At 32.4% G+C, this 13650-nt stretch overlaps 1 protein-coding gene across 4 annotated transcripts; it reads right to left on the minus strand.

The window, feature by feature from the left end:
• Positions 1-786: 786 nt before the first annotated feature.
• On the minus strand, positions 787-9133 carry LOC147386113 (subtilisin-like protease SBT4.3). Of its 4 annotated transcripts, none has more exons than XM_086423293.1 (10): positions 8973-9133; positions 5961-6052; positions 3662-3771; positions 3342-3579; positions 2660-3170; positions 2492-2565; positions 2184-2402; positions 1847-1958; positions 1552-1765; positions 787-1451 (listed from the first exon to the last, which is right to left on the minus strand). In XM_086423293.1, the coding sequence occupies exons 1-10, from the start codon at positions 9066-9068 to the stop codon at positions 925-927; spliced, it is 2193 nt and encodes a 730-aa protein (XP_086279419.1). In that variant the 5' UTR covers positions 9069-9133; the 3' UTR covers positions 787-924. The 4 variants fall into 4 exon arrangements, with proteins under 4 accessions (XP_086279419.1, XP_086279420.1, XP_086279418.1 ...); XM_086423294.1 differs by having other exon boundaries at positions 3680-3774; XM_086423292.1 differs by having other exon boundaries at positions 3662-3774.
• Positions 9134-13650: the final 4517 nt, after the last annotated feature.

The raw sequence follows: 13650 nt of genomic DNA on the forward strand, positions 1-13650 counted from the left end.
AATGATTTTTACATTTTGTAAATGCAATTTTACCCTTTTTAATATGTTATTTTTTTACAAACAAAAATATTCCTCTGAAAAAGTGGGTTCACACATGAGTGTAGACACTTAGATGCGAGTATTTTTATTTTTATTATTTTTTTAATTTTATTTTTTATTTTTGTATAAAAAATGACAATAAGAGAGTAAAATAGTAAAATAACATATTAATTTTAACACAGTTTGTGAGAGGGGAGGTAAGTGCAGTGGTCAAAATGTTAGGGAGTCTATAGAGAATATACCAAACTACAGGGGTTCAAAGTGTAATTGATCCAAAAGATAAAAGAAAAGAGGATTTTATTCTACGTAGGGCTGTCAATGGATCGGATCAGACCCAAAATCGGTTCCGTTTCAATCTGATAACTTTGGGTTTGGATCGATGTTTTGGATTCTGATAAGGATCGGATTCGATAAGATTTTGATCTTATATCTTATTGGATTGGATCTGGATTAACCATGCCCCAATCCAATAATACTTTAGAATGTACATAAATTATATTATAATAATTTATTATGTACTTATTGAGGCCCGTTTGAGTTGAACGTATTGTTTATCATCTATCATCTCCGCTCAGACAACTATTGGGAGAGTTAATCAATGACATTCAATTGGAAATTAGATTTGTGATCAAATTGGAACTTAAACTTAGTTAACCAAAGCTGGACCTGGGGAGACGCACCTGATGTAAAGTCCATTATAAGCAAATAATACCAACAACAAAATACAAGCTACGAATATGATAGTTATTCATCAATATGGAGTAATGCAAACTCAAGGATTAATTGATTACTTGTATAGGATATACATAACAACATGAGTTATACATAGACATACTTTTATTAGAAATGTAAATCATTTTAAGAGCTTCATATCTTCAGGATGGGTTACCCCGCATACACAACAATTGGACTTCTTACATTGTGTACACCATCTGACCATGTTAGCCAAGCAGAGATGACTCTATTTCTTCGAGATCTTGCTCTTCCGGTAATATTCACAACAAAATTCTGCTTCTCATTCAATGACTTGAAAGATAGAACTTTGGGAGTAACAGTGATATTCAGTAGTGGTTGTGGGCTGATTGATGCCTTATAAGTAGAATTTGCTATGCCAACATTCGTGACTGTCCTTGGGAAATATATATTGAAGTGCTTTCCCACTCTTGTATAAGTAGTCATGGAAGGATAATTGAGAAGCGCTTCAGTTCCGTTGCTCTTGCCACAAGTTACGTTCTGTTGGGTTATGGTTCTAATCCTTTCTATTGTGTAACCAATGTTACACAACATATGAATGTAGTCACTCACTAGGGTATCGTACACTAGTCCGGGATTTACAGCCTTTACAGGATCAATTTGGCCAGCACCATAAGCGAATCCTCCCTGTGCTTGATTGATGACTTTCATGGGTGAAGCTATTAAAAAAAATCATGAAACAAGAGTTATTACTTCTACAAATTTAGTAATTTAAGATAGTGAAACATTTTCAAGGGAACCCATGTTGGGTGAGATCACCTGTGGTCATAAGGGCAGATTTAATGGCTGCAGGGGACCATTTAGGGTGAAATGTCTTGACGTAGACAGCAGCACCGGTTGCATGAGGACACGCCATGGATGTTCCAGATAAGATATTATAGTTTACAGACCGTTTGTCACCGGAATACTCCGAAACCAATCCTTTCGGAGACCACCCGGCTAGGATCTCAACTCCAGGAGCACTTATGTCTGGCTGCATTGCACAAATATAAAGCAAATACCTATAATTAACCCTATTGCTATTATTATATAAAATATTAACAAGGAAAAATACCTTTAGAATGCCAGTCAAAACTATGTTGGGTCCTCTAGAGGAGAATGAAACAATAGAAGGAGCATTAGGATCATGAATAACTTCACTCCTTTTTATATTGGCAGTAGGCTTTCTGCACAAAAGTAGACCAACAATAAGCTCCAATTTCTATTTGTCGCTTTGTTAACATCTCTACGTACATTAGTACCTAGTGAGTGCACATTTTATTTTACTTTGCCTTAAACAAGAAGCCCTATAGCTCCAATGCGAAATGAGTTGGTCAAGGAATGGTGCATCCTTGATAGTGAGTTTACCATATAGTCTAATAAAACTCAACCCATTTTTCTAATAGTCTCACCTGGATCTATTCATGTAAGACTTGATTTTTTCACCATCGGCAGTGCTAACAACAGTAGCTGGTAGCGGAAAAGATAATGCATAATCGTATGCTGTATCTGTTGCCATCACCGTACCTTGAGCCCCGGATAGTAAAGGCCCACTCCCATCTCCAACATCATCACAGAGGACGATCTTCCCTTTCTCTAGTTTTGAATTCCCTTCATAATCAACGCAGGACCTGGATTAAGTAGAAAAAAGAAGGAAACCCATTTTAGAAAATGAAAACTATAAGTGCAAATTGGAATTTTTTCCTAAAACTGTAATTACCTTGAAGGCCCCTTCTCCCCATATATCATAGGAAAGAATGTTTTGTTTGTGGGGAAAGTGTTGATTGCACGTCCCTAATCATTAAGCAAAGATTAGAACTTAAGGTGATCAGATTGAGAAGCATTTAAGAAAGTTGAACGTACTATGAAATATGAAGTGTACTCTCACCACAAATGTTTTCTCATTGCCTAATGTGACATTGCTAGTTATTCGGCGATCCAAACTACTTGCTGCAACAGTTAGCATCCATGGTGCACCATTTGTAACACTTTGCACATCTGGGCCATTATTTCCCGCAGAAGCAGATGTAAGGATACCCTTTTTCATGGCATGAAATGCTCCTATTGAAATAGGATCCTCATCAAATTTTCTAGGTGAACCACCAAGTGAAACAGATAAAATGTCTACACCATCATCAATTGCATCATCAAAAGCAGCCAGGACGTCAGCATCAGCACACCCTTCGCTCCAACAAACTTTGTAAACAGCGATCTTCGCAGATGGAACAGCTCCTCTTGCAGTTCCTTCAGCAAGGCCATAGAGGCTTATGTTTCTCACTTCACGTCCAGCCACTGTTGATGCAGTGTGAGAGCCATGCCCTTCTATATCACGGGGAGACTTTTCTTCTCCTCCCCCAAAGGATTTGTTGATATTATAAAATCGCGCACCTATAACCTTACTGTAATTTCCATGGGGAACAAAATCAAATCAAAGCAAATCTATTTCTAACTTAATTTATCCATGAACCACATCTTATACATTCACTTCAAAATGAATGTAGACAAGGACATACTTTCAACATGTCCCGAATAATCTAGACTTGCATTACTCAGAATTGAAGAAAACTTACTTGTTACACTTGAAGTTTTTGCAAACACCCTTCCATTTATTTGGGGGAGGACCCATTCCTTCATCGTTGAAGCTTTCCAATTCTGGCCAAATTCCGGTGTCAAGAATGCCAACAACAATGTCACTCTCAACTTCAGGAAGTCTCTTCACGGTAGTTGGAAAATTCAAGAAATCCCATGATCTTGTTGTGTGAAGTTGGATTGTTCTACTAGGAAACACTGAGAGTACACCTTTCATGCCTACAAGTTTGTCTTTGAGAGTATTGTTATATTTATCACGACTACTGAAAGATTTAGAAAGAAAGAAAGAAAGAGATAATACATGTTCCATGAGTGTTACCAGTTAGCTTTTTAAGTTCCTGATCAGTGAGATTGGCTGCAAATCCATTCAAACTCTTACCATAGCTGTAGATTAAGGATTCCTTTGTCGAGCTACTTAAACCATTCAACATAGAAGTATATCAGTGTCAGCATTTTAGATGTTCACAAGCATTGTCTGATGTTTAAATATTGTTATCAACCTCTAAATAACGGCCATTATAACTGGGTTCTAGTGTTATTTTGGAATTCATGACTGTGATCTAACATTATTTTTGTTTATGAAGTTCAAATTTTAAATTTCAAACTTTATTTTGAAACATATTTTTCCAAATTTATTTTTCTTTATCTTCAGTGGTAAGCCTGATATATCGTCCCTAACATTATCTTGAAACTATGTTTCAACGCTTCCTACAATTTTTTCCCCTAAAATTTGTTTTCCATGCTTTTAAGAAACATGTTCAATCAAACAAATTAAGAACTAATTAACCTTGATCTGGAGTAAGTCTGGACTTGGCCTCGATAATTTTGATACTTACAACAGTTCCTAAGATTGAAAAGAACAAGTCTAAACTTGTTGCATTTAGGGGGATTTGTTAATTTATCTAATTATCAAGAATAGCAGATACGATACTATATTCCTAGTAATGACATGAAACAAATGAAACAATATAATAAAGTTCTGACAATGTTGTGGTTGGGGTGCAACTTTTACTAAGAACCGAATCAAACCGATAGCTTTGGGGTAGTTTGGTTTGGTTTAGAATAAGTTGCGGTTCGGTTCTGGGTTATGAAAATGGAGAATGATCTTACATAGATTAATGATCTTTTATAGATAAACTAATTACTTTTTATGGATAGATTAGTGATTTTATTGCATGAAATTTTATGTTTATTATATACTTATTTTTTTATTAAAAAATGTTACAATTTATAGAATATTGGCAACCCATAGAACCGACTGAGCCAAACTGATTTTAATTTGATTTGAGTTGGTTTGGTTCCAATGGGATTTGGTTCGGTTTTGGTTCTTATTTAGTGGAACCAACCTATGTCGGTTCGGTTCCAATTTGAACTCAAATCGAGCCAAGTTGCACCCCTATGTTGTAGGCATAAAAAATTTAAAGAGATCTTGCAACTCTTTAAATTGTCAAAAAATCCTTAAAATCAGAGTTGGGCCTAGACATCTAAATTAGGATCCATTGATAGAAAAGTGCCTCATATATTTTGGGTTTGGATTTTCGTAGATAATGCCTATGATTTAAACAAAGTCTAATGATCCACATATTAAGTATTGAGTCCTATATCAAAATAAATAAGTTTCGCCCATCAGCTATCCATAGAATCCTTAAAATTGGATTTTGGAACTTAGTTTTTAAACAAATCAATCAAAACTCTTTAAGTAAGAGCATAATTGAAAAACTAAATTATGTTAAGTCTATAAATAGCAAAACCTCTCTCATTTGGAGGGGAGTAGGATCACTTTCTCTCAGAAGACAAAAGTTTGGAATTTGATCAAAGAGTAGATCAAGCCTGAAGTTCTTCTTCAAAAGTCAAGAAATCATTCTCAATCGATCAAGTGCAACACATGGAGAGAAGAAATCCACACAAAGACTCTACAAAATATCAATCACAACAAAGTCACCATCAAAGTAACCTTCTCAGCCGTTTAAACCCAAAGCCTAGAGAGGAAAAAGCTAACACAAGTCATCATCTCTATTTTTGTACTAGACTGTTAATTAAAGGATAATACTGAAAGCTATAGTCTCCATTTTCATCAAACTCAATAAATCATTTGCAATTTTATTTTTTCACGTTTCTAGAGATAGATTTGTGAAATTTGTTGTTGAAAGATGTATAAAAGGTTTTGAAACCATGGCTAAAAATCTCACCAAAGATGGTGAGTCATCTCAATATCAGTCAAGAATGCGTTAAATATTCAATGTGAATCATCTCACACATTGTACCATTTGTTAGTTGAGATGACTTGGGTGATTTTTTAGAATTTCAACTGAGTTCCTAAAACTCGACAAAGTCAATTGGTTTTTTTATATATTTTTATTGAAGTTATTAAATTTTTTATAATTCAAAAATTTACTGTATAAATAAAATATGGGGATCTCACTAAAAGTGGTAAACCTGTGAGATTATCACTTTAAAACCCGAGAGATTGTCACTTTCGTATTTTTGTAATTAAAATGAATAGTGACCCAAAATCAGAATTTAGTCAAAAGTTGATCACATTTTGGTAAAAATTCCACAAAAAGGAAAAGAAAAGATAAAATGAAAACTAAAGGACATACCTGCCCTCAAGGACTTGTTCTAGGACATTCAAATGGACAGATTCCATCGAGAATACTCCGTTTGGTTGTTTATCCATGAAGACAATGTAAACCTACACAATCACATAATACAAATAAATGGAATACATGAGAAAATCTATCATCATCGTCAAAATTTTATTCTACAAAATTGAGATTGGTTTATTGAATGCTACTTATACATCCAATTCATCCAATTCTACCATAAATAAAATGAAGGGATAAAATTCTTGTTAGGAGATGACAAAATTTTTAAAACACAAAGAGTATCATCTAGTGTTTCACTAAGATTTCAAATAATTGTCCTGAATTCAAGTTAATTATGTTCCACTACTCCCTTGAAGAAAGAGGACCAAAGAATTTCAAATCCTTTTTTTCAACTAAGCAAGCAAAGTGATAAATAAATAAACAAACCAATACATAATTTCAAGACATACCAAGCTCAACCCAAGAAGCAGAACCCTCAATCCGACTATCAAGCCTAAGCTTACTAACCTAAGCTCAATTCGAACTTGATATTATAAAATCGGGTTGAGTTTGGGTTAGCCCAAGTTTAGATAATTTTGGGTGGTTTGGTCGGATTGGACTTGTTGAATAATCATAATTTCATTTTGGTTAGCAAATAAATTTTGTAGATACGCGAGCTTCGAAACCTTTGGAGATGTTTGAGCTCATCTACATGAGTTTTAAAGTCGCCACCATTCAATTAAAGTGTGAATGGACACTATAAAGAAGTTTTAAAATCTGTTTTCTTGACTTGTAATGACTCAAATAGCTACAGGATAAAGGGATTTTGGTCTTCCTAGAAAACTAAGGTAAGGTGGTTCGGTTGAGGGACAAGGAAGGTGCTAGGCACCTTGTCCCTCCCATCCTAAGATGGTTACCAATAAATCGACCAATGGTGAAATGAAAACTCATTTTTTTGATTTTTGAAAGTAGAGGGAGTTATAGATAAAGTTAAGAAACAAAAGAGTAATAATTTGATTTACAAACTAGAGAAATCATGATGGTGAGCAAGCTAGACACCAAAGTAATTGGGGATAGGCTTGTCCTAAATCCTAAAAGTCTTAATATTCTCTCTAAAACTTCAATGAAAAACACTACATACCCCCTATCAAGATGTCCTTAATAGACTTTTACACCTTTATGAGTCTAACTAATCCTGATCATCAATGGAAAAGACTGTAATTGCTCTCAAAGTTATAGAGAATTCTAAATGAGGGATAGAAGTATCCTAAGACTTTGACTTTGAATCAAATATGAGAGAATTATGATAGATGGCTTGTAATTACGTTCTAGGTTTTTGGACTTTCTAAACATTTAGTCTAGTTAACTCTTTAACAACCTAGGGATTATTTAGTCTTTACTCACAAGTTCTAGAGAATTATCTAGATTGGACAAAATTGTCTTAGCCTCTTGAATTTAATAGATTTATAGTAAATTCTATTTGAATGATGATCAAAATTGGGGGTACTTAAGTAAATTACTCCTAATAAGACTCAACAAATTAATGTTAGGGAAGTAATTTGACCTAAATGGGGACCAATGGTGACTTTGAGTCAATTGTAGAAGAAATGAGGAATTTACGAAAAGACCTTAGTGGGGAAAATTAGAGATGAATTAATGCATGGGTATAGGTCAAGGGCAACCCATTTAACCCCTTTTTACCAAATTTACCCTCCCCTAACCACAAATTCCCTGTACCTCATTCACAATCCTCATGTTTTTTCTACCATTTTCTATTTTGGCCCTATTTTATCCCTCAAAGTTACCTCAAAATCCTATAAAAGCCCACCCCTTTTATCACAAAAGTCCTATGCTTGAACTCTCTCTCTCAAGCCTCATCTCTCTCAATCTCTCATCTTAATTTCTAAACCCCTAAAGCCTCTCAACTCACACAACTCTCCATCCAAAAACTCATCAATCTTAAGTCTCTACACTATAAGCATTTCAATCCCTAACTTCTATTGTTAAAGTCAAGATCAAGGGACACTTCAAGAATACAAAGAAGAAGATTCAAAGAAGAGAACAAGGTAAACTGAGGACAGAAAATAAATAATGCACTAATCTCCCTTCCTTCCCTTCCATTTTCCTTCTTATATATCTCCCTATTTTTCTTTTATTTTTAGTTCTAGATTAACCTTAGGATGTAATAGACATCCTCACTTACGCCTAGTAGATTGGACTTCCACTCTGTCAAAAGGGTAGGGGGTTGAAGCTCATTTTCAAAACAAGTTCTTTTGAAAGAATCCCTACACTTTGAACCCACCACAAAAATATTTTCAAAGTCTAAAGGTATTGGGCCCCTTTCTCTATAAAAAACGGACCATAGCTATCAAGACCACATTTTTATAAAAACTTTTGTTCTCAAGATATTAACATGAATATTCCTCAACAAAAAAGCCTGCATGATCCAAGCAGAAATTAAAGTCCCCCGCACTCAAGGGCACAAAACCAAGTTTTTCCAATTTCTTCTTCTTTTTATTTCTTTCGAAAAATGATTGATTATAAGGTTATCATTTAAGGTAAATAGGGTGCCTAACACCTTTCTAAATGGACCCAATCTTTGATATATTAGTACCTTTATCCGTACAATAGTCACTACAATAAAAATGATTTTTAAAAATCTCTTTCGAGTGCTCATTCACACCCTTTTTAAAAAAAGAAAGGCAACGACTCCAAATCCATGTAGTGCCAATCTTCAGACTCAAGAATCACATAGTTATAAAAATATTTTAGAAAATGGTAAACTATCATTTTTTAAAATAAGATGTACAATTCACCATTTTGGTAAATAATTGATATGTTGTGCATGTTGCCTAAAATGAATGTCCTATTGGTGCTAGACATTTCAATATTGCAAATAAATATTGTATTCATTCCATGTTTATCATATAATTTATTGTAGCACAACAAAATATAATAAATAAATAAATAAATAAATAAAATAAAAATAAGCCCCAAAGAAAAACAAGGTTGAAGAAATTCCTTTGCCTTTCTCAGTATCTCATCACTGACAACATATTGGTTGACGAAGAGGATGTTGATAAGAGAGAAGAGCATCCGAGACCTACAAAAAATGTTAGCCATTGTTGGGGACACTGCAAATGTTCAGTTGTGTAAGTTGTGAGATTTTGTGCCCCTAATTACTTGACATTTATACTTAACATTAAACTTACCAACTGTGTCTCATAAGAAGACTCTGTGAATGCATTTATTAAGAAATATGGAGAAAACAATAATCATAAATGCTTTAAAGAACAAAGTCTAGGGCCGAATCATCGTATCTTGTATAAATGGAAAATTATTAATACTATGGAAACTAAGCTTATTTATTGTATTATTTATTACAATTGAAATTTAATTACTTATCTAACCTATTTAGGAATATTGGATGTAAATCACAAATTTACTTTGTCCATGTTAAGCCCTATCAAGCCTTATAATTAATGAACCAAATAATTCTAGCCATCATAAAGCTGTCGGTCCCGTAAGTTTCATGCAAGTATTAATTTTGCCATAACAAAAACCTTGGGGCACGTGCGATGCACGCATTCTCTAGTTAATGTCTTAATGACATTCCCATTGGATTCTGCAAATCCCTAGAATTCTCCTAGAGATTAGAATCGTATATGTGGAACATAAGATTAGAAACGTCTTTAGTTTAGTATTACAATGATGTACGATTAGACACGTGCTAAGAGAAGGTGGATTATAAGAAGTGGTTCAACTATCCAACGGTTATAAATAAGGGAAATTACTTAAAGGACCCTGGTGGTCAAGGCTTAAAACGGGTCGGATACGGTCCATTATGAGTATCTCCATATCTATATCCGAAATTTTTATTTGGATTAATATCCGGATCCAACCCAACTTGGATCCCAATAGCTAAAACTATATCCAAACCATTTTACTTTTATTAAATTCATATTTAGATCCAATTTGATCAAATTAATTAATTCGGTTCGAATTTTATCAAACCATTCAAGGTTATTTCAAATGCATGTGGTCAAATAATGACTTTAACTCAAGACCTCTCTATTTTGAAGAGAGATCTTGATCACTACACCCAACTATTATTTATTGATGGAGGATAACTTGAAAAATATAAAAATACAACTTATGAAGTAATATATCATTCGAATTGTGACAGATATAGGAATGGATCCATATCCGACTCAAATCTAGGGACATCAGCCCATATTCGAACTATATTTTAATTCGGATATACTTGATGGGACCAAACCCACTAAATTTGAATTCAATGCATTCGTATTTTGGATAAAATCAGTCCCATTTTAAGCCCTACTAGTGGTGGGACTTTTTTCTAAATAGTCTTTAAGTTTTGGGCAGTCTCTTGGTAGTCCATTTAGCGAACTTTTCTTTTCTTAACAATCCCTGGACTTCATCTTCCACATTTCTCACAATTGAATGTCTTAATTGTTCAAACTCATTGCTTCAACAAAACAATTAGATTTTGTCATCTCAAATAAAATATTACAAAAATGCCATCGATTTTATAACATTGGTTTCACTAAATATCGACGTTATACTTAAAACTAAAATTATTACAAAAAGTCCATCAACTATATAACGTCGGTTCTATTAAAAACCGACGTTATACTTAAAAATTAAAAATTATAATTAAAATATAATATTATGAAAATACCACTAACTTTAAAACGTCACTTTCCTGTACAACCGACGTTACAATTGAAATAAAAATAACAAAAATGCCATCGCTTATAAAATCGCAAAATATAAGTTTATAACGTTGATTTTTATTAAAACCGACATTATAACTAAAGATATAATATTATGAAAGTGTCACTAACTTTATAACGTCAGTTTTCTGTAAAACCGATGTTATAATTGAAATAAAAAATAATGAAAAGGCCATTGCTTATAAAATCATGAAATATAATTTTATAACATCGATTTTTTTTATAAAACCGACGTTATAAACAAAATTATATATTTTTTACTTCTTGGCCATATTAATTAATCCAAAAATAAATATATATAATCAAACTTCGATCATCAGCAGCTAGGTCACAGTGATTACTCATCAATTTGTGGGTTTCCTCAAACATTTAATTTCTTCCTTAACCGGTGACTTGAAATCAAACTTCATGATCAGCAGCTATAGCACACAGTGATTGCTTCGATCTACTGCCATGTTGCTTTCCTTCCTTTTTCAACTTATCAAATCGAAGTTTTCAACAATTTCCTAAACCCTTTCATGCCAATACGTTCGCTTTCGATGAAATTATAAAAAAATTTCTATTATTCATATTTAAATAGGGTTAGGAGTACAAATAAAAAACAACTTAATTGCTGATGAGACAGAAAAGAGAAAGCTCTATAAATAATATTTTTATAATGTCGATTTGAGTAAAAACTGTTGTTATATAACTTTCTAGAGTTCAAGCAAAAAACAATGAAAAGAAAGAGTTTTATAACATTGGTTTTTCATAAAATCGACGTTATATACCTTTATAAAATTTTCACACATCTTTCAGCAAAAATTAAACCTTGATAACGTCATTTTACTTTAAAGATGACGTTAAAGATTAAAACATGAGCGCCTCTTATTCCGCTCAGTGTAGTAGTGATTTTTATTTATTTTAAGATATCTATCTATGTTATTTTTAATATTAATATTGAGCAAGAATCAAAATTTTAATTTTAATATCCGAGTCAACTCACCAATTTTCAATTTCGCTACTCCTATTGGAGATTGAGTAAGAATAAGTTTTTAATTTTAAAAATGATATATATAGCTTGGAGTAGACTAAGAAAATTGATTAGGGTTAGAAAGTGATTTCTAGAGCCCTAATTACTTAGATTTTATGAATTAAATCTACAGTAAATCCTTTAATTAGATAATTCATTGTAATCCATAATAATTATTGTTTTTAATTAAATTATATATTTCGGACCGAATTGCGATTATTTATGTATAATAGGAGAAAGTTGTAAATTTTCAAAGATAAATAAAAAAAAATGCAAAGATTCTCTATGATCCAAGATCCGAAATAAGACTAAGGACCAAAATGTAGGCCCATTGGGCCCACATGGACCATGGAGCCTTAGTCAACTTGGGCAGCACGGTAATGTCAGTGGATAATTCCTTGAGATTTGTGCAGGAGCTTGGCCGGTACAAATACTTCTTATTGAAGTAGGGTTTTGAAGTTTTTTTTTTTATGAAAGGTTTTCAAATCCCAAAACATCATAATCTGGTATCTATAAATAAGAAACTAGACCAGAGCCAAATCTCATCTCATCTTCTCTGAGATCAACCTATTTTCTTCGATTATTTTAGTTTTAAGTTTTCCTATTTTCTTTCTTTCTTTCTTAGTTTTAAGATTGTAAGGAGACACTGTTAATTTTAAATCAAGATCAATAAAAGAAGATAATTTTTCTTTCTCTTGTCTCTCTTATTTTTTTATTTTATTATTCTTGTGATGTTTCTGGGCTAAACCTCCGTTAGATAGGTTAATGAAGCCAGAGGAGTATTTTAATTAAAACTTGCCTATGTTCATTTGTATTCTTATGTGTTTCATTTTTTATTAGTAATTATTAAAAATTATTTTAAATTATTGTAAATTCTAATGGCTTAATCTTAGATAAGGTCAAGTTAAATCATGCTTAGTTTTTGGTAGTTTGATTTAGAATTTTAATATTTATTTCTTTAAAAGGGAAGCATAATCTTTGATTATTATTGGTGTTAAATAAGATTCACTTTCTGATCTACTGACATTGGTTTTATCTAAGTAGATTGAGATAAAAAAGATTCAATACTTGTTTTATTTAAGATTAATACTATGGTGAATTTGACCGATCTAACATTTCTTTTATAGTTTCTATATTCCATTTTAGTTTACTTTAAATTTCTTCATAAAAAAATATTTTAATTTGTTAACTTCGAATCCCAATCAGTTTTGAGTATGAAGAATCACTGGATCAACGTTGTCGCTATGGATCAATCCTTGCTTGCCAAGGTTTATTTTTTGTTCATTATTTTATCATCAGTCTACATAAAAAAAATTGGCGCTACCGGGGACAATGGTTTGGTCAAATAATTTTTTTTTAGCAAAATTCTGATTCGAATTTCTACGAATTGAAGTTTTATTTTTTAGAAAAATCGAAAAAAATTGGATTCCTGAATCAAGGACGAACAAAACCTTAAAATTTCATTTATTTTTGTCAGAATTTTACCACAACAACTTGGTCAACTTGGGCGGCATGGCCAAACCTCGAGATTCGCATATCAGATTTTGATAAAATTTTTATTCAAATCCTAGGAGCTTAATGAACTATAGTTTTTTTTTTCTAGATTTTTAACTTTGATTTATCTTTTATTTTTACCTGAAGGATTTGACAAGGAGCAATGTGATTGAAAATTTTATTCGGCTATCTGGATGTTATTCTTTGATGAAGTAACAACATTTTTTTTCTTTTTTTTTTTTTTTTTTTTTTTTTTTTTTTTTCTATTTAGATTAAACTTATAATAGGTTTTTTTCAAAGTTCAAGATTTTAGAGTTTAAATTTTATTTTTCTGAGAAAGCTTGGATTGTAATAGATTTAGGGACAGACGATAGTGGGACGCAATTATTTCAACCCCTCGGATTCGTACATTGGTGTCAATGGCCAGAATCTACTCAACTTG

Source organism: Akebia trifoliata, chromosome 14 (assembly GCF_017979445.1).
Source record: "Akebia trifoliata isolate Shusen 1 chromosome 14, ASM1797944v1, whole genome shotgun sequence".
NCBI classification, from domain to species: domain Eukaryota; kingdom Viridiplantae; phylum Streptophyta; class Magnoliopsida; order Ranunculales; family Lardizabalaceae; genus Akebia; species Akebia trifoliata.